The 21,851-nt window shown below is 44.0% G+C and overlaps 1 protein-coding gene across 2 annotated transcripts in view; it reads left to right on the top strand.

Moving 5' to 3' along the window:
• DHRSX (dehydrogenase/reductase X-linked) overlaps positions 1-20,895 on the top strand; it is a 405,907-nt gene extending 385,012 nt beyond the window's left edge. For both annotated transcript variants that reach the window (XM_075335466.1, XM_075335468.1), the window contains exon 7: positions 20,171-20,895. In XM_075335466.1, coding sequence (XP_075191581.1) covers positions 20,171-20,356 — 186 coding nt within the window. In that variant the 3' untranslated portion in view covers positions 20,357-20,895. The remainder of the gene's footprint in view (positions 1-20,170) is intronic.
• Positions 20,896-21,851: the final 956 nt, after the last annotated feature.

Below are 21,851 nucleotides of genomic sequence, written 5' to 3'. Positions count from 1 at the left end.
ATGATCCATGAACATCAAAAACCTCTGCAACAGCTCCATACACAAATCAGAATCCCTGTGGCCTATGAACAAAAAATCATCTAAGTAGTGCAAGACCCCGCCAGAAGGCACGGAATCCTGCACTACCCAATGTAGAAACGAGGAAAAACTTTCAAAATAAAAACAGGACAATGCAAACCCCATCGGCAAACATCTGTGAAAGTAAAATTCCCCATTGAAGTAAAACCCTAACGAGTTGAAACCAAAAGGGTGGATCGGTAATAATCGAAAAGCCGATTTTATGTCTGACTTTGCCAGCAGCGCTCTGCAACCAAACTGTCAAAGGAGCTCTACTGCCATGTCGAACGATACATAATAAACCGATGCATCTCTGGCATCAACTTCGTCATTAAGGGACCCACCCTTCGGGAAAGACAGATGGTGTATGACCCTAAAACTACCCGCCTCCCTACCCGGGAGAAATTCGAAAATTAGCAAAAATAGGGGAAGAAAATGGGCCCATAAATCTGTCCAAAAGCAATTCCTTCTGAATGTGCTTAGAGACAAAACGAATATGCGGCCTAATGGAAAGTAAAGTCCGCACTAAAACACACCCCTGACCCAAAAATGGAGGCACAAAAACCCATGCTCAAAGCCGTTAACCACGGGAGCATTTTTTCCAACTTCACAGGAGTCTGTGCCTTTGAGAAAAAGCTCCCGCGGATTGTTCGACTGCTGACCTGATGACACATTTTACTTAAAGCATCTAGCCATTGGATGTGCACCGCCACAGTTAGAACATTCGTGCCTGAACCTGCATTTGTTCAGCCACTTACAAGCTGATTCATTAAAAGCAAAGCAGACTCCTTTCTTCAACTGCAGATTAGGAGCCTGCTTTGCAACAATATTCCTTTGTGGTAACATTAAATTCAACCACAACCCTACATCCTTCTCCCCCCACTTCATACTAGCATGTACAGCCATCTTCTGTCTAAATGACTCGTCATAAGCAAGCCAGGCAATTCCCCCGAAATTACGATAGGCCTCTAATATCGCATCAATATGCTGAAAAAGCCCACTGCAATCTCCGGGGAACCTCTCACCCAAAACTGACGCATAGATTGAAAACGCCTGCAGCCAGTTGTGAAAGGACTTATAGATCTTTTTTTTTATCTCCGTCCGCTTCACCCTGACTTCAGACCCAACAATCCATGTGGACTCCCTACCAGTTGGAAGAAGTAAAAACACATCAACATATTCTCTCTTCCAAATCTTCTCCTTCACAGTTCCACTCAAATGGAAACCTAAAGATGAAGATTGGCATGTTGAAGCCTCCTTATAGCAGGTTTGGGGGATACCCCGAACACTAAGCTCCTGCTGTTCTGATTGCAGCACTGGCTGGGGGGTAACTGTTCTAGTACCAGTCTGCATAAATTCAGCGTATACACTGTATATTAATTCCCTAACACTATCTACACTACCTACACCTAGGTAACTAAAATGGGAAGGGGAAAAAGACAGCTCATCCTCCTGCTGGCACGATCATCCCTCCTGCTGCTTGCATCCAATGACTGGGAGACGGCGACCGATAGAACAGAAGCGACAGGCCCAGGGACTCCGCAGACCTCGCCGCTGTCGCTCCCCGAATCTTCTGAAGTCCAGGCCTGTAGCGCCGTCACTGCAGCGGAGCTCTTTTGCAGCAGCAGCGGCATGCTACTGCCTGCAACAACCTCCTCACCGGCAATCTGGACATCGGCAGCACGTCGCAAGACCTCTGGCTCAGCAGTCGCATCCCGATGACGCGACCTCCGAAAGTCTCGCAATGACGTCACGGGATCTCGCAAGACTGATGGCGGCGACCGCACCACTCTCGCGCGACCACTTCCGCTTTCTCTTCTTCCTCAGTCCTTGCTATGCGATGCCGCAGCCGACATCCTCCCGATCCTCCTCTCCGACACTGGCGGTGAGTACGTCTCTCTCCTCTTCCTTGACCTCCGAACCGCGCCGGCACCTTCATCCACCGCCGCCACAGGAACCGAAGCCTGGATCTCCGCCTCTTCTCTCCTCACCCGACCATCTGATACTTCAGCGGAGCCTCCGCCAAGGCAGTCTCGCATCCACTGGACCCCGTCCTCTTCGCCGGCCCTCTGGATCAGCTGCTATAATAGGGCCTCCATGGCAACTTCTTCCCTGTCCGTCAGCTGTGAAATGACACAGCTGACTGAAAAAACACCTCTTTTATAGAGAAATAGCTTCCCGCACAAAATAGCACCGCCTACAGCCACCCACCAGCATTACTAGGCAGAATACTCGTAATTAACTAAGGGCCTGTGTGATCATGGCCATCCCAAAGCTAATCGCTATGGGAATTTTCATATTCCCTACTTCAGTTTTTTCAGCACTCTGACTTTATGCCCTAATTAGATAATAATATGAATGTTATTGCTGTGCTCCACCATCTCTTTTTGTTTTTATCAATGTTGTGTTTGTTTTATATGTTTTTCAGAGTTTTTTAGCCAACTATTATTATTATTCATTATTTTTTTATATATATTTTATGTGTAGTCCTGGATCATATTCAAGTAATTTTTGCTTGATTGATGATGCCCCTCTGGTTATAGGTAATAATTATATGTTTTTACTAAGGCACGTACAGGAGTACAAACCAAAGTAACACATCCATTTTGTACCTTTTTTTCTCATATGAGATAAGGAAAGGGGCAGTTTTTTCCCCCAAAACAGTGGCACTATTTTTGTTTGCTGTTTATGGTGGTTGTGATGGTTAAGAGTTGTGCTGATTCTCGATTTTCCACTGTTCATTCAAACAATCCAGTACATTTTTCAGACTATGCATATAAAGCCATGCAACAGTACTTCCCACTAAAAATCTTTAAATATGATTAAATGTTAGCCAAAAATCATCTCTAATTGCATTATCTGCTAAAACTGTATTAGTCCCAACTAGCAACTGACAAAATATTTAATTAGGCAGATAAAACAGATTACGTTGTTATCACAAATTTAAACATCTCTCGGACTACAAAATCACAATTAGTTTAGCTTTTCTGTCTCTTGCTGCCTTCATCATAGACAAACCTAAGATTGGGATCTAAAATACATTTTCTGAGCTACTGTATTTCAATAGAAGAGTTTATTGCTTTGTCGTCTTGAAAATCAGTATCTTGGCTGTACCACAAATTTGAATACCTGAATAGGAAATGTGTTTTTGTTGCTAGTAGCTGCATGGATTTTGATTGATCCCACAGATGTTTTTGATGTAAGCACATTCTATATTAATTGTTGTCTATACCGTTACATACTTATTATGAAGCACCCTCATTGGTCTTTTGTTTACTCTTGCACACTAACTTAGTCCCACCTCCAAGACCATTGTGTACTTTGGTGATAGAGGGCCTCCTGCTTCTATGCATGTTAACCAGTAATTTACATCCAGATATCTTATAGATGACATTGTCTCTGATCGGCGTTTTTATTTTTCCTTTCTTCATCATGTCCAGTTGTCATGAGGACTTTTAACATCCACAGGTCTTCTCTGCAGACTTCCATCTTCTCTGTGCTTCTGAGGCACATCCCGTCACTATGCCCATAAAAATAGTAGAATGATTATAATGCCCCTGAATAAATAATTGTCCCTCCCTGTGTTACCTGCACAAAATAAGACCCATATTCTGTCACTCTTATGCTACATGGCCTCCACACTGCCCTCTGTTTCTACACGCAGCATCCCTTTTTATACTGCACTCTCACAGTGTCCCCCCTATAGTGCCCAGTCTTTATACTGTGCTCTTTCATCACACTCCCCCTCCCTGCCATATTATTATTATTATTATTATTGTTTATTTATTATTATAGCACCATCAATTCCATAGCGCTTTACATGTCAAAGGGGTATACATAATAGGGACAATTACAATAATCATAAACAATACAAGGCACAGACTGGTACAGGAGGATAGAGGTCCCTGCCCGCGAGGGCTCACAGTCTACAAGGGACAGGTGAGGATACAGTAGATTGGGTAGAACTGGTTGCGCGGCGCTATATCAGACTGAGGGTTACGGCAAGTTGTAGGCTTGTCGGAAGAGGTGGGTCTTCAGGTTCCTTTTGAAGCTTGTCAAGGTAGGCGAGAGTCTGATGTGTTGTGGCAGAGCATTCCAGAGTATGGGGGAGGCATGGGAGAAATCTTGGATGCGATGGTGGGAAGAGTAGATGAGAAGGGAGTAGAGAAGGAGATCTTGTGAGGATCGGAGGTTATGTGCAGGTAAGTACCAGGAGACTAGGTCACAGATGTAGAGAGGAGACAGGTTGTGGATGGCATTGTATGTCATGGTTAGTGTTTTGAACTGGAGTCGTTGGGCAATGTCAAGCCAGTGAAGGGATTGGCAGAGAGGAGAGGTCGGGGAGTAGCGGAGGGACAGGTGCATTAGCCGAGCAGCATAGTTTAGAATAGATTTTAGGAGTGAAGACTGTTATTGTCTACTCCTGAGTGTCCCCTTACACTGTTCCCCATACTCTTCCCTCTCTATACCACCCTCTCCTCCCACACTCTCTATTCTGTTGCCTCACATATTTACTCACTGGCTCTCCATACTCTGTCCTCACACATCCACTCCCATTCCCTGTACTGCATCCACACCTATCCCATCCGCCCTTGCTCCCAAAACTGTGTATGTTTACTGCCCCTGCTCGCTCCTCATACATCCCCCTACTGTGTACACAACCCATCCTACACCCTTCATACCCATACTGTGTAGGCACACATCCCACCGCTCCCCATACTGTGTCCTCAAATTTGGCCCTCGCTCCCCATACCATATCCACATACGTTCCCCCATCTCGCTCCTCATACTTTTTGCTCATACATTCTGCACTGTTTGCCATAGTATGTTTGCACCCATCTCTTCCTTGCTTCCCAAACTGTGTCCTCAAATCCACCCCCCTTACACCCCATTCTGTGTCCACATTCATCCTTTCCTCTCGCTCCAAATTTCCCCTTCCCCACCCATTACAATGAATGTTTGGTGTTCTCTCCTTTACTGCGCGGGCCAGTTACATGAGATTTGTGATCAGATCACCTCATCACGCTACTGACGTCGCCCTAACCTGGAAGTGTCAATGATTAGGACTTCAGTTATACTTGAGTCTAAAGACTTTCCACCCAGGTCAGAGAATGTCCGAATCCTAGTATAGGGGCGCCAAGCAGCAGATGACAGGGAGACACTTCAGACCTCCGCATCAGGCGCTCAACAGCTCCACCCTGCCAGCTGTGCCTGGGATAGATGCCCTTCTTGCCCTCCCTAGGTACGCTCCTGCTTGTCACACAATATATACATCACAAATTTTTTATGCTTAAGGTGCTTGAAATGTGCTACGCATACTACATAGTCTATACTTTTACATAGTTACAAAGTTACTCAGGTTGAAAAAAGACCTAGGTCCATCTAGTTCAACCTTCCTCCACCAGTTCTACATTTTGTTCCTAAGTCATTTCTAAGTGTACAAAGCAAAATGAAGAGGCTAAAATGTAACTTTTAATCCTAATACTCATAAAAACCTAGATTAGGTAACAGGTAACCCAAAACTCCTTGGTTTGCTGACATCTCAGACTTAAACCATGTGATAATAAATATGGTAGCCAAGGAGCCTATACACATATGTATATAACAAAATGAACAAAAGTCATTTATAACCAACAATGTTATGTGTACTGAGGAAATCATCCAGCCCTTTTTTAAAAGCCGTTATAGTATCTGCCATTACTACCTCTTCCACAGTCTGACTGCTCTAACTGTAAAGAACCCTTTCCTAGTTAGCTGCTGAAATCACTTTTCTTCCACTCGCAGTGTATGCCCCCTGGTCCTTAGTATTGTCTTTGGAAGGAATAAGGGGTACTTCTCACATAGCGAGACCACTAGCGAGATCGCTGCTGAGTCACGGTTTTTGTGATGCACCAGTGACCTCATTAGCGATCTCGCTGTGTGTGACACTAAGCAGCGACCTGGCCCCTGCTGTGAAATCGCTGCTTGTTACACACAGTGTTGGTTCATTTTTTGGTCGTTGCTCTCCCGCTGTGAAGCACACATCGCTGTGTTTGACAGCGAGAGAGCAATGACCTGAATGTGCAAGGAGTAGAGAGCCGGCGTCTGGAGGCTGCAGACTCTGGTAACCAAGGTACACATCGGGTAACCAAGCGAAGCGCTTTGCTTGGTTACCCGATATTTACCTTGGTTACTAGCGTACGCCGCTCTCAGGCTGCCAGCGCTGGCTCCCTGCAAACGTAGCCAGAGTACACATTGGGTAATTAAGCGAAGCGCTGTGCTTGGTAACCCGATGTGTATCCTGACTACGAGTGCAGGGAGCCAGCACTAAGCGGTGTGCGCTGTTAACCAGGGTAAATATCGGGTAACCAAGCAAAGCATTTTGCTTATTTACTCGATATTTACCTTGGTTACCAAGCGCAGCATCGTTTCCACGAGTCGCTGCTGGCTGGTGGCTGGTCGCTGGTGAGATCTGCCTGATTGACAGCTCACCAGCGATCCTGACAAGGTCACATCATGGTCGGAATCGCTGGTATATCGTTTAGTGAGACGGTATCCTAAGTCATGTGCCAATCCTTTATATTGACCATACATGTATTTATACATATAAATGAGATCTCCTCTGAGATGTTTTTTTTCTAAGCTAATCATATCTAACTTTTTCAACCTGTCATCATATGGGAGGCCTTCCATTCCTTGTAGTAGTCTAGTTGCCCGCCTCTGAACTGACTCTAACTACTAAATGTCATTTTTATAATGTGAAGGCTAAAACTGGATCCCATATTCCAGATGTGGCCTTACAAGTGATTTATAGAGGGGTAACAATACGTTGGAATCACAGGATCTAATCTCTCTTTTTATACTCCCTAAAATCTTGTTTGCCTTAGCAGCTGCTGCTTGGCATTGAGTGCTGCTGCTGCTCAGCCTATTTGTAATGAGAATACCCAAGTCCTTCTCCTGTTCTGTACTGTTGAGTTTACTTCCATTTAATGTATACGCAGTTATAGGATTAATCCGTCCTAGGTGCATTACTTTACCTTTATCAACATTAAATCTCATTTGCCAAGTACCTGCCCATTCTGACATCTTATCCATATCTTTTTATAATATTGTACTATCAAGGTCAGTTTTTCATATCCTACATAGTTTGGTGTCATCAGCAAAGACTGATACTTTACTAGCTATCTCATCCACAAGATCATTAATAAAGAGATTAAAAAGAATTGGTCCTAGTACAGATCCCTGTGGCACCCCACTGCTGACTATAGCCCATTTAGAGTATATACTTTAAAAAGACAGTATAGACTGCATCTGTGTTGACAACCATTTAGAAATTCTAGGACAGTACAATAGAAATAGGGCACTTTTTTCCATTGTCTGTAAAAAGAAAATGTCATGTATCTGATTTTTTTTAAAGTTGAAGAAACTTATTCAGATAATTTTCACTGTAATTATCATCATATTACAGTGAATGCAGCTGATATATCAGTGTTATGAGCTCTAAGGAAGGTAAATGGTGGGCACACGGAACAGGTATGGGTAGGTGCACAGTGGAAGAAATAATCCATATAGTAAGAGACGATACTACGTCATTCGATGAATAAAGATTATTTGTTGAAAATCAATACAGCATGATATATCTGTATAGAATTTGTCCAACGTTTCGGTGCACATTACCTTTTTCATGGCCTCAGAGGAATGACAGTGTGTATGCTGCTCAGCAAATACCCGTAAAAAGTATTGTCCGTTTGTGATTTTTTGATAAACTGTTTACAAAAAATAAAAAGTAAAGTTGGCAACCTTGGAGTGCACTTGCACGCACTACACTTACCAGTTCAGTTTCCTTCTTAAAGAGAACCTGTCAGCATGAGAATACAGTCCAATCTGCAGGCACAATGTTGTAGAGCAGGTTGAGCTGAGCAGATTAATGTATAGATTTGTGAGGAAAGATTCAGTATAACCTCTTTTCATTTAATCCACTGCTCTCTCGTATTTTCGGTCCAGTGGGCAGTTTACCAGTGACTGACAGTGTTATCTTTATGCACACTTATACAAAGAAAGCTGTCAGTGTCACGTCCCCACTGAAGTCCGATCCTGTGACTTTTACTTCAATCCCAAGGCGACGCCGTGTTCCTGCTGTGGATAGTGTTGGTGATGGGAAAGGAGTTGGTGCCAATGACTCTGGTGGACGCAGGCTCCGCTCATCCACTAAGCTGGGTTTCCCTGGGATCTGCAGTACCACTGGCTCACTGTAGGTGACGTGTGTCTTCCAGCTGAAATTACCATCATTCACCCTCAGCCAATGGGAAGACACCACACCCTTTTTATTCCCCCTCCTGTATGCTGGTTATTGCCAGGGGTAGTTCTGTTTTCCTGTTACCTGGCTCCCTCTCTGTTTTGCATAGTGACCCCCTGTGTTTGGACTTGTTTTCTGACTACCCTTCTGACTGCCATTTCTGTACCTCGCCGCCAGTCCCGGATTTTACCCCTGCTTGGTTTCCTGATTACGTCTTTGCTTGCCTGATTCTGTCCCTGTTCTGCAATTCCTGGTTTAACCCTGCCTGACTACTACTCTCATCAGACTGCAGCCTTCCACAGGTAGTGAACACCGGGGGCCCTGTGTAATTCCAAATCCCTGTATAGGGGTTAAAGGTTTTCAGGGTTCTAGGGGTTCTGCTTGATGAGTGGCTTCTCTCTAGCCTGTCCATTACAGCCAGTCTGAGTCTGTGGTTCCAGGCAGGCGTTACAGTCAGTCACTGATAAGACCGCCCACTGGACTGAAAATCTTAGAGAGAGCAGAGGATTAAATGATGAAAACAGGTTATACTGAATCTCTCCCCACAAAACTACATCAATTTGCTCAGCTCCTACTACTCTATAACATTGTGCTTCCAGATTTGACTGCATTTTCTTGCTGACAGGTTCCCTTTAATGTTGACTGAAGTGCAGGATTATGATCATGTAACTGATGTCACTAAAGTTTGTTGTTTTGCTCTATTATTCAAATTTTGGCAAAACAAAGCAATCTCACTATCGTTTCTACAACATTGTTTATTTTTGGAGCAGTGTTATGAGCAATTTGTCAAAATTGTAGCCCCCGGATCCCTATGTTTTTTGTTGTTTTTTTTTTGTTTTTTTTTTAAGATATACAGTCTTTTGTGGCTCCAATTCTGTGCTCATTGGTAAGTGGCCCCATCTCTGGACAAAAAAATTATAAGGAGTTGTAGTGATACGGCTAATTTGGCAGTGTTGAGGTAGACTCAGGAAACTTTATTTAAATTCCGTAAAGCAAGCCACAATAACAGAAAAATATATGGCCTTTCTTTCCAGAATACAGAATACACAGTCCTAATAAAACCACTACAATATTATTTCAGCACACACACAAGTCCAAACATGGAGACTTCACACAAGAGAACTTCTTACCTCCACACACTGACAGGGTAATGAACCCACCTAGACATTCTTATGTCCACCATATCACTCACCAGGGTCGGGATATGTGAGCAGCCAGTTCCACCTGTCTCCATGACTGCCCTTGTCAGCCCTATTAACCCTCTCAATACTATATCTACTAAAGCTAGGGTCCAGGCTTACATCACATAAGATAACCCCCTGTGATACATAGCTTCTCTCCATGATGTATCTGGCTGCCATCTTACATATCCCCTTCTGCCCAAAGCTTGACACCTTCCACCATCAAACAGTGGATTCTTGACAGATTGTCTGCATTGCCATGTAGTTTCCTGAGCCTATGTTCTACATGGAATCTAAAGTACTGAAGTGCAAGGAACCACCTGGTCACACAGGCATTTTTTCTTTTCTTCTCCCTCATCCATTTCAGCGGGGCATGCTCTGACGCTGACTTAAATTTCCTGCCTAATAGTTAGTATCTTAAAGCGTCCACACCCATTTGATTGCGAAACATTTTTCCACAATGGAGTAATTCTTTTCGTAAGAGCCCAACCTGTGATGCATTAATCTGGACAACATGTTGCTTATTGATGTCTGGTGCCACCAACAGGGCTAGCTTCCTTTCTTCTGAAGATCACGTGGCCATAGACAACTTTTGGATGTTTTTCGAGAGTGGTTGTGGCCAGTTCTGAGTGGTGTCTACCTTATTTACTTGGGGCTTGATTTTGCCCCTGCCCATGACATAGCCTATATATCTGGCTTCTTCCTTCCCGACAACACATTTCTTCAGGTTGATGAAACCCCCACCTTCCTTAAGGCATCAAAAATTACCTGGACCTTGCCCAGAAGGCTTCCCCAATCATGGCTCAAAGAGGAAAACTCTGTAGAGGCTTGTGTAACTTCTCTGATGGAGAATAACATGTACCGTACTAGACATTCCCAGTCTCGGCCATCCTATTCCACAACCTACTTTAAGATTGCTCTCAAAGTTTTATTAAACTATTCCATGAATCCATCCGTCTGCGGGTGGTATATCGAGGTACTGAGTTGTGTGATCTGCAGGGCTTTCCATAATTCCCTTATGACCTTTGACATGAATGGGGTCCATTGGTCCATCAGGATTTCTTTCAGCAGTCTGGTTCAGGAAAAGATCTGGATTAGTTATCTGGATATATCATTAGCAGAGGAATATCTCAATGGTACTGCCTGTGGGTACAGGGTAGCATAATTCATGACCACTAGGATATACTGCTGCCCTCTAATGGACTTGACATGGGGTCCTAGTAAATCCATCGCTATGCAAGCAAACAGGATTTTGATGGGTAATGGCACTAACAGGCTTTGGAAGTGAGCAACCAGGATGGTTAGCTGGAAGGTCAGCCAGGACTTGCAATAATTCAAAATCTTTCAGTCGCAGCCAAGCCAGTAGAATCTCTGGAAGATCCATTCCTGTGTTTTGTCCATACCCAGATGACCACCTAAGACATGAGTATGGGCAACGTTTAACACCCTACATCTGTAGGGTTTTGGTTCCAACAGCTGCTCCACTACCTCTAATCTCTGCTTGCTGACACAATATAAAAAATTCCCCATTTACACCAAAATATGGACACCTGTGTCGGCCAATGGCTCTTGAGCAACCCCATTTAAAATGGTTACATTTTCAGTTGCCCCTTTAAGAGTCACGTCTCCAAGTAGTGTGGTTCCAAAGGTTTATGTACTATGGACAGGGTACATGTGTGTTGTAATTGGAAATGCACAGAATCAAGTACAAAAACAAACTGATTTTTGGTAACTATATTGTGAAATAGAATGAGAAACCGGTTCTATAGAGTCAGAAATATATCATCTGCTTCCTTTTAAATTATTAACTGCAAGCTTGCCACAGCAATTCTCAACATGATGTAGAATTTAGAGTAGTGACCTTTATGGCTTCTCATGGTTTTGCTTTTGTGCAAGAAATTGCTGTTCTGAGCAAATATTGCTTGCTTTGCAGTATATGTGTCATACACAGATCAGTTCATTACCAAATAGATACCCAGCCAACCTTGCACACAAGCAGAAAGCTGATTATTTGGAGAGGGAAACGCGTTGGGAGGGGACAATTCTGTTTGGGGTAGCCCATCTGACTTGGGTGCTGCCCTTGTAAGGGCGGAAGTTACTGCATGGGCACAACAGGGGTAGTATTTACTGACGTGTTTTTCAAGCTGGCCCTCTTCCACCTTTGTATATCTGGTGGTGTATGATCTACTTGTGGAGAAGAATCGGGTGAGATCTATCCTTTTGTTTACATTTTAATGCACTGCACTTTATTATTCTATTATGTATTGTCCGTTTTAGATATCAAATATTAAAAGTTATATTTTTCAATCCTTGCTATATAGCTACAATTTACAGAATTTGGGCTGCACATTTGGCCTGCGTAGCAAGATTTTCTGTTTCTTTGATCCTCCTAAAATACCAAATCTGTATATATAATTGCCTTATTCTGTCTGTCTTGCTCCAAAATTACGTTATTACAGTGACAACCTTCGCATTGGCTGCTTGGCCCGGCCACGCCCCCCGCATGCACTGCCCGCTCGGCCAGGCCACGCTCCCCGCACACACCGCCCGCTCGGCCCGCACACACCGCCTGCTCGGCCACACCCCCCGCACACACCGCCCGCTCGGCCCGGCCACGCACCCCGCACACACTGCCCGCTCAGCCCGGCCACGCCCCCCGCACACACCGTTCACTTGGCCAGCCACGCCCCCCGCACACACCGCCCGCTCGGCCCCGCCACGCCCCCGCCACGCCCCCAACACAAACCACCCACTCAGCCCGGCCACGCCCCCCGCGCACACCGCCTGCTCGGCCCGGCCACGCTCCCCGCACACACCGCCCGCTTGGCACCGCCACGCCCCCCCGCACACACCGCTCGCTCAGCCCGGCCACTCTCCCCGCACACACACTGCCCGCTCGGCCCAGCCACGCTCCCCGCAGACACCGCCTGCTCGGCCCCGCCACGCTTCTCGCACACACCACCCGCTTGGCCCGGCCACGCTCCCCGCACACACCGCCCGCTCGGCCCGGCCATGCCCCCCGCACACATTGCCCGCTCGGCCCTGCCCCCGCACACGATGTCCGCTCAGCCCAGTCCCCCGAACACGATGCCTGCTCGGCCCTGCCCCAGGCACACGATGCCCACTTGGCCCCGCCCCCCGCACACATTGAGCACCTATACACCTCCCCCCAGGACTACTCCACCTATTAGACGCCTCTCCCCCCAGGACTACTTCTCCTATTATACTCTTATACTCATCTCCCTCCAGGACTACTCCTCCTATTAGACGCCTCTCCCCCCAGGACAACTACTCCTATTAGACGCCTCTCCCTCCAGAACTCCTCCTCCTATTAGACTCCTCTCCCCCCAGGACTACTTCTCCTATTATACTCCTCACCCCCCAGGACTACTACCCCTATTATCCTCCTCTCCCCTCAGGACTACTCCCCCTATTATCCTCCTCTCCCCCCAGGACTACTCCTCCTATTATACTCTTCTCCCCCCAGGACTACTCCTCCTATTACATTCCTCTCTCCCCAGGACTACTCCTCCTATTATACTCATCTCTCCCCAGGACTACTCCTCCTATTATACTCTTCATCTCCAGGACTACTCCTCCTATTATGCGCCTCACCTCCAGGACTACTCCTCCTATTATACTCCTCACCTCCAGGACTACTCCTCCTATTATACTCCTTCCCCCCCAGGACTACTCCTCCTATTATAGTCCTCCTATTATAGTCCTCTCTGAGGGGTGCGCAGCATGGGGGATGGAGCATGATGGGGGGTGCGCAGCATGGGGGGATGAAGCACGATGGGGTGTGCGCAGCATGGGTGGATGAAGCACGATGGGGAGTGTGCAGCATAGGTGGATGAAGCATGATAGGGGTGTGCAGCATGGGGGATGAAGCACGATGGAGGTGCGCAGCATGGAAGATGGAGCACGATAGGGGGTGCACAGCATGGGGGATGGAGCACGATGGGGGGTGCGCAGCATGGGGGATGGAGCACGATGGCGGGTGCGCAGCATGGGGGATGGAACACGATGGGAGTGCGCACCTCCCCCCAAAACACACACACCTCCACACGCACCGCACAACACACCACACGCACACTGGGAACCACAAACACCGCCCTACACAGACACCCACACATACACAGACAACGCCGCACATACACAACACACAAACACCGTGGCACACACAAATATACGCACACACCATGCAACACACACACACACACACTGCACATAACATACCTCCCCGCAAACACACACACGCACCCCACACACACACACACACACAAACTGCGCAACACACACAGCACCAGACACACACAACGCTGCAGACACACAGCGCTCCACAAACAATGCAACACACGCAACACACAAACACCGCTTTCACACCCCCCACACCCAGACAACACCCAGGACATTTACAGCGCCCTACACAAACACTTGGCAACTACACACAACAACATCTATATATATATATATATATATATATATATATATATATATATATATATATATATGTGTATATATATATATATATATATATATATCTCAAAAATCAATATATATCAATATATATATATATATATATGTGTGTGTATATATATATATATATATATATCAAAAATCAAACATTAACTATACAATAAATTCTAGAATACCCGATGTGTTAGAATCGGGCCACCTTCTAGTAAATTATAAATATGCTGATTTGCAGCTTATCCTCCTCACATTGACCGTAAAGAGTAGATCAGGTGAAAATGAAAAATTCATAGGATTTTTAGATTCTCATGTGCAGAACCTTTCTGCAGCCTCTACCTGCAATGTGCAGATGTTTCGCCCTTTAGACTGCTTTTTCATAATTTTCTGCTATGTTATAGTAATAATAAATCATCTTGGTCCCTGAAATTTTCTCTCCAAGTTGTAGCTTATTATCTGTAACGTCTGCCCTTGACCCAGACTAAAGATGACTGTCACGGACAGTCTAGGGCTAGCCACCAAGTTGGCAGGACCTCAAGAACCCTGAAACCCTTTAACCCTTATACAGAGATTTGGAATTACACAAGGTCCAGGAGATCACTTTCTATAGAAGGCTGCAATCCAGGAAAGAGTGGTCGTCGGGCAGGGTTCAAACCAGGAGGCACAAAAGAGACAAACTCAGGAGGCAGGAGCGCATTCAGGAAATCAGACAGAGGTCAAAACTGGAGATTGCAGCTAGGTACATAAACGGCAGGCAGGAGGGTAGTCAGGAAACAAGCAGAAGTCAGAACACCAGACTCACTAAAAAGAACAGGGCGGGACAGGAACCAGGAATACAGAACTATCTCTGGCAGTGGTCAACAGACAGGAGGGAGAATAAGAAGGGTATGGTGTATTCCCATTGTCTATAGCTGAATGATGATAAATTCAGCTGATAGACACACGCCACCTACAGTCAGCCAGTGGTACTTCAGGTCCCAGGGAAACCCAGCTTAGTGGATGAGCGGAGCCTTCGCCCATCAGAGCCACTGGCACCTACTCCTCTCCCATCCCCAGCACTATCCACGGCGGGAACATGGCATCGCCTGGTGATCAGAGCAGAAGTCTTAGGAGCGGACTCGGGTGGGGACATGACATTATCATACCTTCTCATATTACAAAGAAATACAGAAAATTCCTGCTTAAATTAGTGCAGGGGCTACTTTGAGCATAGGAATTTATTTGGCTCTTAAAAAGGTTATAATCAAGAAGAGTAGTCTAGCTGAGTTTAGCACTCAGCTGGACTACTCTTCTTGATTATTGCTGTGTGGCCAGGGCAGGGCCGGTGTCCAAGACTGAGGCGCGGTGGGGTCAGGTGGTGGTGGTGAGCTGGATTTTTTTCAAGTCTTAAAAAGGTTGTCTCTAGAAATGAGCTGCGATGAGTGGTGACATCACTCAGGTAAGTTGCGGTCATAGCTGGAGGTTCCCACGACCTGCCACCTGTGACCACGGGTAACCTGACCTTAGGTTACCTGTGGTCACAGGTGAAGGGCCATTGGAACCTCCAGCTGTGACTGCAAATCACCTGACTGACGTCACCACTGATCGTGCAGCACACTCAGTCTCTGCTTGAAGCTCACAGCACGCAGTCATGTGCTATGGCTCTCGCTGAAAGCTTCAGATGTAGCAGAACGGGATTTGTCATGAGACCTTGTGTATATTACGTCTAACATGCATGGGTGTTTTTGGAGTTAATAAAGGGGTGAAACGGAGTGTGTTTTTGTATTTTATTTCAAAGAAAAGATTTTGGGTGTTTGTGTTTGTTCTCCCCATCACTAATCTAGGGCTTAGTGGCAACTGTGAGCTGACATTAACTGCTTAATAGCCAGATTGTCACCCCACCAGGGCAATCTGGAAGAGCCTGATAAGGTGCTGGGACTGTCACATCTATTGAATGTGGGAATTCCAGGCAGCTGCAAGCTGCTATTTTTAGGCTGGGGCTTAATAAGCATGGGTCTCCCCAGCCTGAGAATACCAGCCCCAGCTGTCGGGTTTTATCATGGCTTGGTATAAAAATTTGTAGAGGGACCACACGCCATTTTTTTATTAAATGATTTATTTAAATAATTAAAAAAAATATTGTTTGATACACAGCCAAGATAAGCACATGGCCGGGGGCTGCAGCCTGTAGCCATATGCTTTATCTATTCTGGATATCATAATATGGGGTGACCCCACGCCAAATATTTTATTTGTTTATTTTTACTGTACGATAGACGCACATAGCATCAGACACGTCACCCAGCGTGGGGGTGCGTCTAACTGCAACCATTGTAGAGCTGGATATAGGCTCTGTTGCCCCTTTTTTGTAATATGATTTATTTTCCTGAGGAAGGAGACGGAGATGTCTCTGAAACGCGTAGAATTATGAAATAAAGGAAATCTTTTTCATCTACAACATCAGTGGTTTTTAGCGCGGCATTTAAACCGGTTTTCTCTTTACCTGACCTATATTTTATAACTGCAACCATTGACAGACGCTGGCAGGCAGGGAAAGCAGTGCATATGCAATGAAGGATAATGAGTGGCTCTGGAAGTGAATGAGCGGCCGCCGGGGCAGTTACAGCTGCGCCGGTGACTAAGTATGAAACACTTGCTTGATTCTTATTTTCTTTATTTTTTGTATTATTTCCCGAGTTTCCTGATCAATACCGGAATTCCCTGAGAATTCCAGGCCTGGCACTTGGGTATGTTTGAAACTGTGCGGTCCCTGGCTTTTACAGTCTGTGTCCACCCATCACGATTTATTATAGTTCTAGAAATTTTAGTAATCTTATCCTTTATTTGTGTGCTCTATTCTGTTTTCTTACTGAAAAAAACAGTAATAAAAAACAAAACCACTAAATATTGTAATAAATTGCTTACACCAACCCTTATCCGAGCCGTGCTGTCATGAAACACCTCTTGAAATAGAATCCATTGTTCATCAAGATATTTACATCGCTACCGCTAAGTCTTTACTCTCCTCCTATTGGGAAATTAACTGTAGATATAAATTTCCTTTTCTAAATTTTAACAAATGGGATGACGACAGGTAAAAAGGTGGTCAAATATTGGCACACTTATTTAAATAACTCCCCTTCCCACATGCGGTGGGAAAGTCTGCCATTATGCCAGTAGCTCCAGTTGGCATGTCCACCAGAGATGTTGTATAGTAGAATGGATGACCATCATGATAAACTTGACTCCATGAGCCAAGACTATAATCTATGACATTCGATATTGGATACATACAGTATATCTGTCTGGATTGATTTGCCATCTGCTGTTCCTTTTTTTTTCTTTATTAGCATAATATATTTAGGCATTTGGAACTGTTTCTACTAAAATAACAAATTCTTTAAGACCTGCTTACTATTGACTATTAAATATTAATACCAACTTCAAAACCGCTAAACAGTGCTTCAAATGTTTTTCATTATCTTCTCATCCTCTGATACCAAGATTTAGTCATGCAAAATGTAAAAGATGGTAAACAGAATCAGTGGGAAACTCCTATCAAGGGAGATTTAAAAGCCAAAAATAAATGTTTCATGTGTTTTCCATGGCAGTGAGCACCGTCATACGCTTTAGAACACGATCCATGCAGTGTTCAGTGAATGTCATGTAGCAAGTTGTGTTAGGGAACATGTTGCCGTTAGATGAGACTTGAGTAATGTGACTACATTTTGCAGATTATTTATCGAGGACGTTTGAAGTGAAGCTTCATTGCTGGGCAAGAGCAATTGAGATGTTGCACCTGTGAATTGCCACTTTTTTTGTACCAATGGTATTTGTGATGACTGTCCAGCCTTGAATATCAATTTGGGTTTTTTTTTTCTTTATATTCTGCTCATTAATTTCCTAAGAAATCTTATTATGCAGCAGTCAGTGTGTTTTTTGATGCAGAGCTTGAATTTTTGGTAACTTTTTGACTGCCTAAATTCACCACTAGAGGACACTTTTTTTTTGCTTATACAGAAAACTTTCAAGCTCTCATTGGTGATGACATACAGATAATTATTGATATTTCATATTTTACAATATTGTCCAGCAGAGGAAACGTAGTGAAATATGGTTACGGAAGAATTGGCCTGGTCCCTTCCTCTGTTAGTGACCTGACACGTTACCTACCATTGTGGCTACCCAACAATAAGATAGGGTTGCCTATTGATGCTACACACCCAACAATAAAGTAGGGGTGCCTACTGATGCTACCCACCCGACGGTAAGGTAGAGGTGCCTATTAATGCCACCCATCCAACACTAAGGTAGAGATGCCCATCAAAGTTACTCAACCAACTGTAAAGTAGAGGTGGCTATTGATGCTTTCCACCCAACAGTAAGGTACAAGTGGCTATCAATGCTACCCACCCAACAGTAAAGTAGGTGTCTATCTTTTCTATCCACCTAACGGTAAGGTAGAGGGTATATCGATGCTACCCACCCAACAGTAAGGTACAGGTGCCTATCAGTGCTACGCACCCTACATTAAGATAGAGGTGCATATTAATGCTACCCACCCAACAGTAAGGTACAGGTGCCTATCAGTGCTACCCACCCAATAGTAAGGTATGGTAGCGTTCTATATCGATGCTACTCACCCAACAGTAAGGTACAGGTGCTTATCGATGCTACCCAACAATAAAATACTAGCGCTTATTGTTAATGACAACATTGCAGGGGTGCACATGCTATTAGTGCAACTTGTGCAGCTGCACAGAGGCCCAAAGGGTTAAAGGGCCCACTTGCACCTTCCATGTGCATTATGTTTAGCTATTGGACTGCAAATGGCCCACATATTGTTCTTTCACAGGGGCTTTATTTTCTGTCTGTGTCCACTAGTACACCAGCAATAGCCATAGAATTATCTCTTGGCAGCTACAGGATCTTCTACTTCTGTCCCTAACTTCCGTTAGACTGTGAAGTGCATATATCATAGAATATGCACAGTTCACAGCAGATATGGCTCCAGCATATGTGCTAGGATCATCTGGCCTTTTTTTGTTGTTTGGGTGTGTTGTGAAGCATGTGTGCCATACACTGACACGCTAGACAGAAATTATTACAGATAGTGCTCAAATATGTAATAAAAAATACACCAATGAACTCCTTTTTAAAACATGATTTTATAAAACCCTAAATAAGGATAAAAAAAATTACATTTTAAACTCTCAATATTGAATACTTGGATAATTAGAGCTAAGTACCAACAAAAGGAGTACTGACCAGTGAAAAGCTACATTAAGAAATAATTCAAGCAGAATCTTGGACCTGAAAATGACATGGCGTACATTCACTTTACAGGGGTACTACTCCAGGTGTAAGGAGGTGATCATGAGGTGCAGCAACCCCAGAAATGATTATAACTTACACAGTCCTTTCTTTCGCAAAAATCTCTGGTTTAACTTATTCTGTACTTATTTTAGAGTGATGCAGAGTTCACTAGACAAATACGGTACTTTTACATTCAAATAGAAAATGAGGCTCAAATCTTTCTCTGTCTGGTGAAGCCGAAGAAGAAAGAGTCTGAGAAGCCCTGTCTTAAAGGCTACATTTATTAATATCTATTTATTTACTTTTTTTTTACTCCTTTTCTTTTTGTATATTCTGAAGTTGCTTTCTATTCATATTATGTCTTGAAATTCTAAATTGAAAGTGGATTATTGAAAGATCTTATCCAGTATAGATGGTGCAAATCAATTGCATGTTCCATTCTACCAGCAACGACAGTGACCCATGGCCGCCGCATGGGAGTGGGAGTACCACCTCTTTCCTTAAACTAGCCGTGGCTCTTCTTAAGATTAGCCAAATGGCTGTAATCACATGTCCTTCCCACCACAAGAATGACGTCGTACCAGGGTGGTCTATGCACACTGTAGGTATAAAACTGTCAATCAATGCTTTGTCATTAGATACGGCTTATCACTGAGAAGATTAGCAGGTCTGCAGCACATAAAAAAGTGAATTTTTTTAAAACTACAAATATAAATTCCAGTAAGTGACACCGATAGAATTAATGTTTCTTTCCCTATTATATTATCCTCAGATTGGGAAGCATAAATCTGGTAACATATCTCCTTTAAATGATTGAATGATGTTAATAAAATCAGCACTAATGGATATTAATTGTAACCATATTTCTTATGTTCTCATCACAACACAGAGTGCAGAAGAAGGAGCGGCCACCACAATCTATTCGTCTATCTCACCAGACCTAGAAGGAATTGGAGGCTGCTACTTATATAATGGTACAAGGACCAAGTCTGCTGATTTGTCTTATAATCTAGAACTTCAGAAGAAACTGTGGACTGAAACCTGCAAGATGGCCACCCTCCCTACTTCATCATAAAACTTTACTTTTATAGAGTCAAGCCTTTCTGCAGATGCGACTATTAGGATTTCATCTGTTATATGATTCATTTGTGACACTTATTTCTCTGGAGCCAATATATTTGTTTAGCTATTAAAATTACTGATAGAAAAAACTAGATCAAATTAAAAATTTTGTAATCATAATATTCAAACCGTGTGTAATACACCAGGTACAATTTCAGTCATTTCCGTGATTATATAGAGCTTTTGCCTGAAGGATTCTGTCCTTTAATTCTGTGCCATGAATATTAATGGATAACTGTGAACTGATCAGGCAAGTTGTGTTCATGTTGCTTCAGAAGAGTCCTCTATGAATTCATTATTATGTACGGCTTGCTTTGGGTATACTAATATGTTTCATATGAAGAGTAGAATTATTCCTTTGACACACATTGTGGCCTTAATAATTTTGATGAGTTCATTAGATATTCACTTGGATGTAATAAGTAATTTCAGAAAGCTTAAGTTGTAATCATAGGAGATTTGTGAGTTTCTTATTTTTGAGTTTCTGAAAAGAATGTGTACTGTAGCTAGGAGAGCAAGAAGCCAGCGCTAAGCAGTGTGCGCGGCTCCTTGCTCTCTACACATTTAGCTGCAGTACACATTGGGTAATTAACCTGATGTGTACTGTAGCTAGGAGAGCAGGGAGCCAGCGCTAAGCAGTGTGCGCTGCTCCCTGCTCTCTGCACATGTAGCTGCAGTACACATCGGGTAATTAACCCGATGTGTACTGTAGCTAGGAGTGCAGGGAGCCAGCGCTAAGCGCGGCTCCCTGCTCTCTGCACATGTAGCACAGCGACGCGTGTCGTTATGATCGCTGCTGCTTCTGCTGTGTTTGACAGCTAAGCAGTGATCATAACAGCGACTTACAAGGTCGCTGTTGCGTTACAGAAAATGGTGACGTAACAGCGACGTCGCTATGTGTGAACCCAGCTTTAGATAGGTTATGGATTTGTTAGATTGGATGAAGACAAATCCTCAAAGTTTTGGCTATAACTCCTTGGATCTTGGATGTACTGATACAGCACCTTGCGAAAGTATTCGGCTCCCTTGAATTTTTCAACTTTTTCCCACATTTCAGGCTTCAAACATAAAGATACAAATTTTAATGTTATGGTGAAGAATCAACAACAAGTGGGACACAATTGTGAAGTTGAACGAAATTTATTGCTTATTTTAAACTTTTTTAAAAAATAAATAACTGAAAAGTGGGGCGTGCAATATTATTTATCCCATTGAGTTAATACTTTGTAGCGCCACCTTTTCCTGCGATTATAGCTGCAAATCGCTTGGAGTATGTCTATCAGTTTTGTACATCGAGAGACTGAAATTCTTGCCCATTCTTCCTTTGCAAACAGCTGGAGCTGAGTGAGGTTGGATGGAGAATGTTTGTGAACAGCAGTTTTCAGCTCTTTCCACAGATTCTCAATTGGATTCAGGTCTGGACTTTGACTTGGCCATTCTAACACCTG

Source organism: Anomaloglossus baeobatrachus, chromosome 2 (genome assembly GCF_048569485.1).
Source record: "Anomaloglossus baeobatrachus isolate aAnoBae1 chromosome 2, aAnoBae1.hap1, whole genome shotgun sequence".
In the NCBI taxonomy this organism is placed as follows: Eukaryota; Metazoa; Chordata; class Amphibia; order Anura; family Aromobatidae; genus Anomaloglossus; species Anomaloglossus baeobatrachus.
Note: the sequence above shows the minus strand (reverse complement) of the source record. Positions and strands in the feature narration are given on the sequence as shown.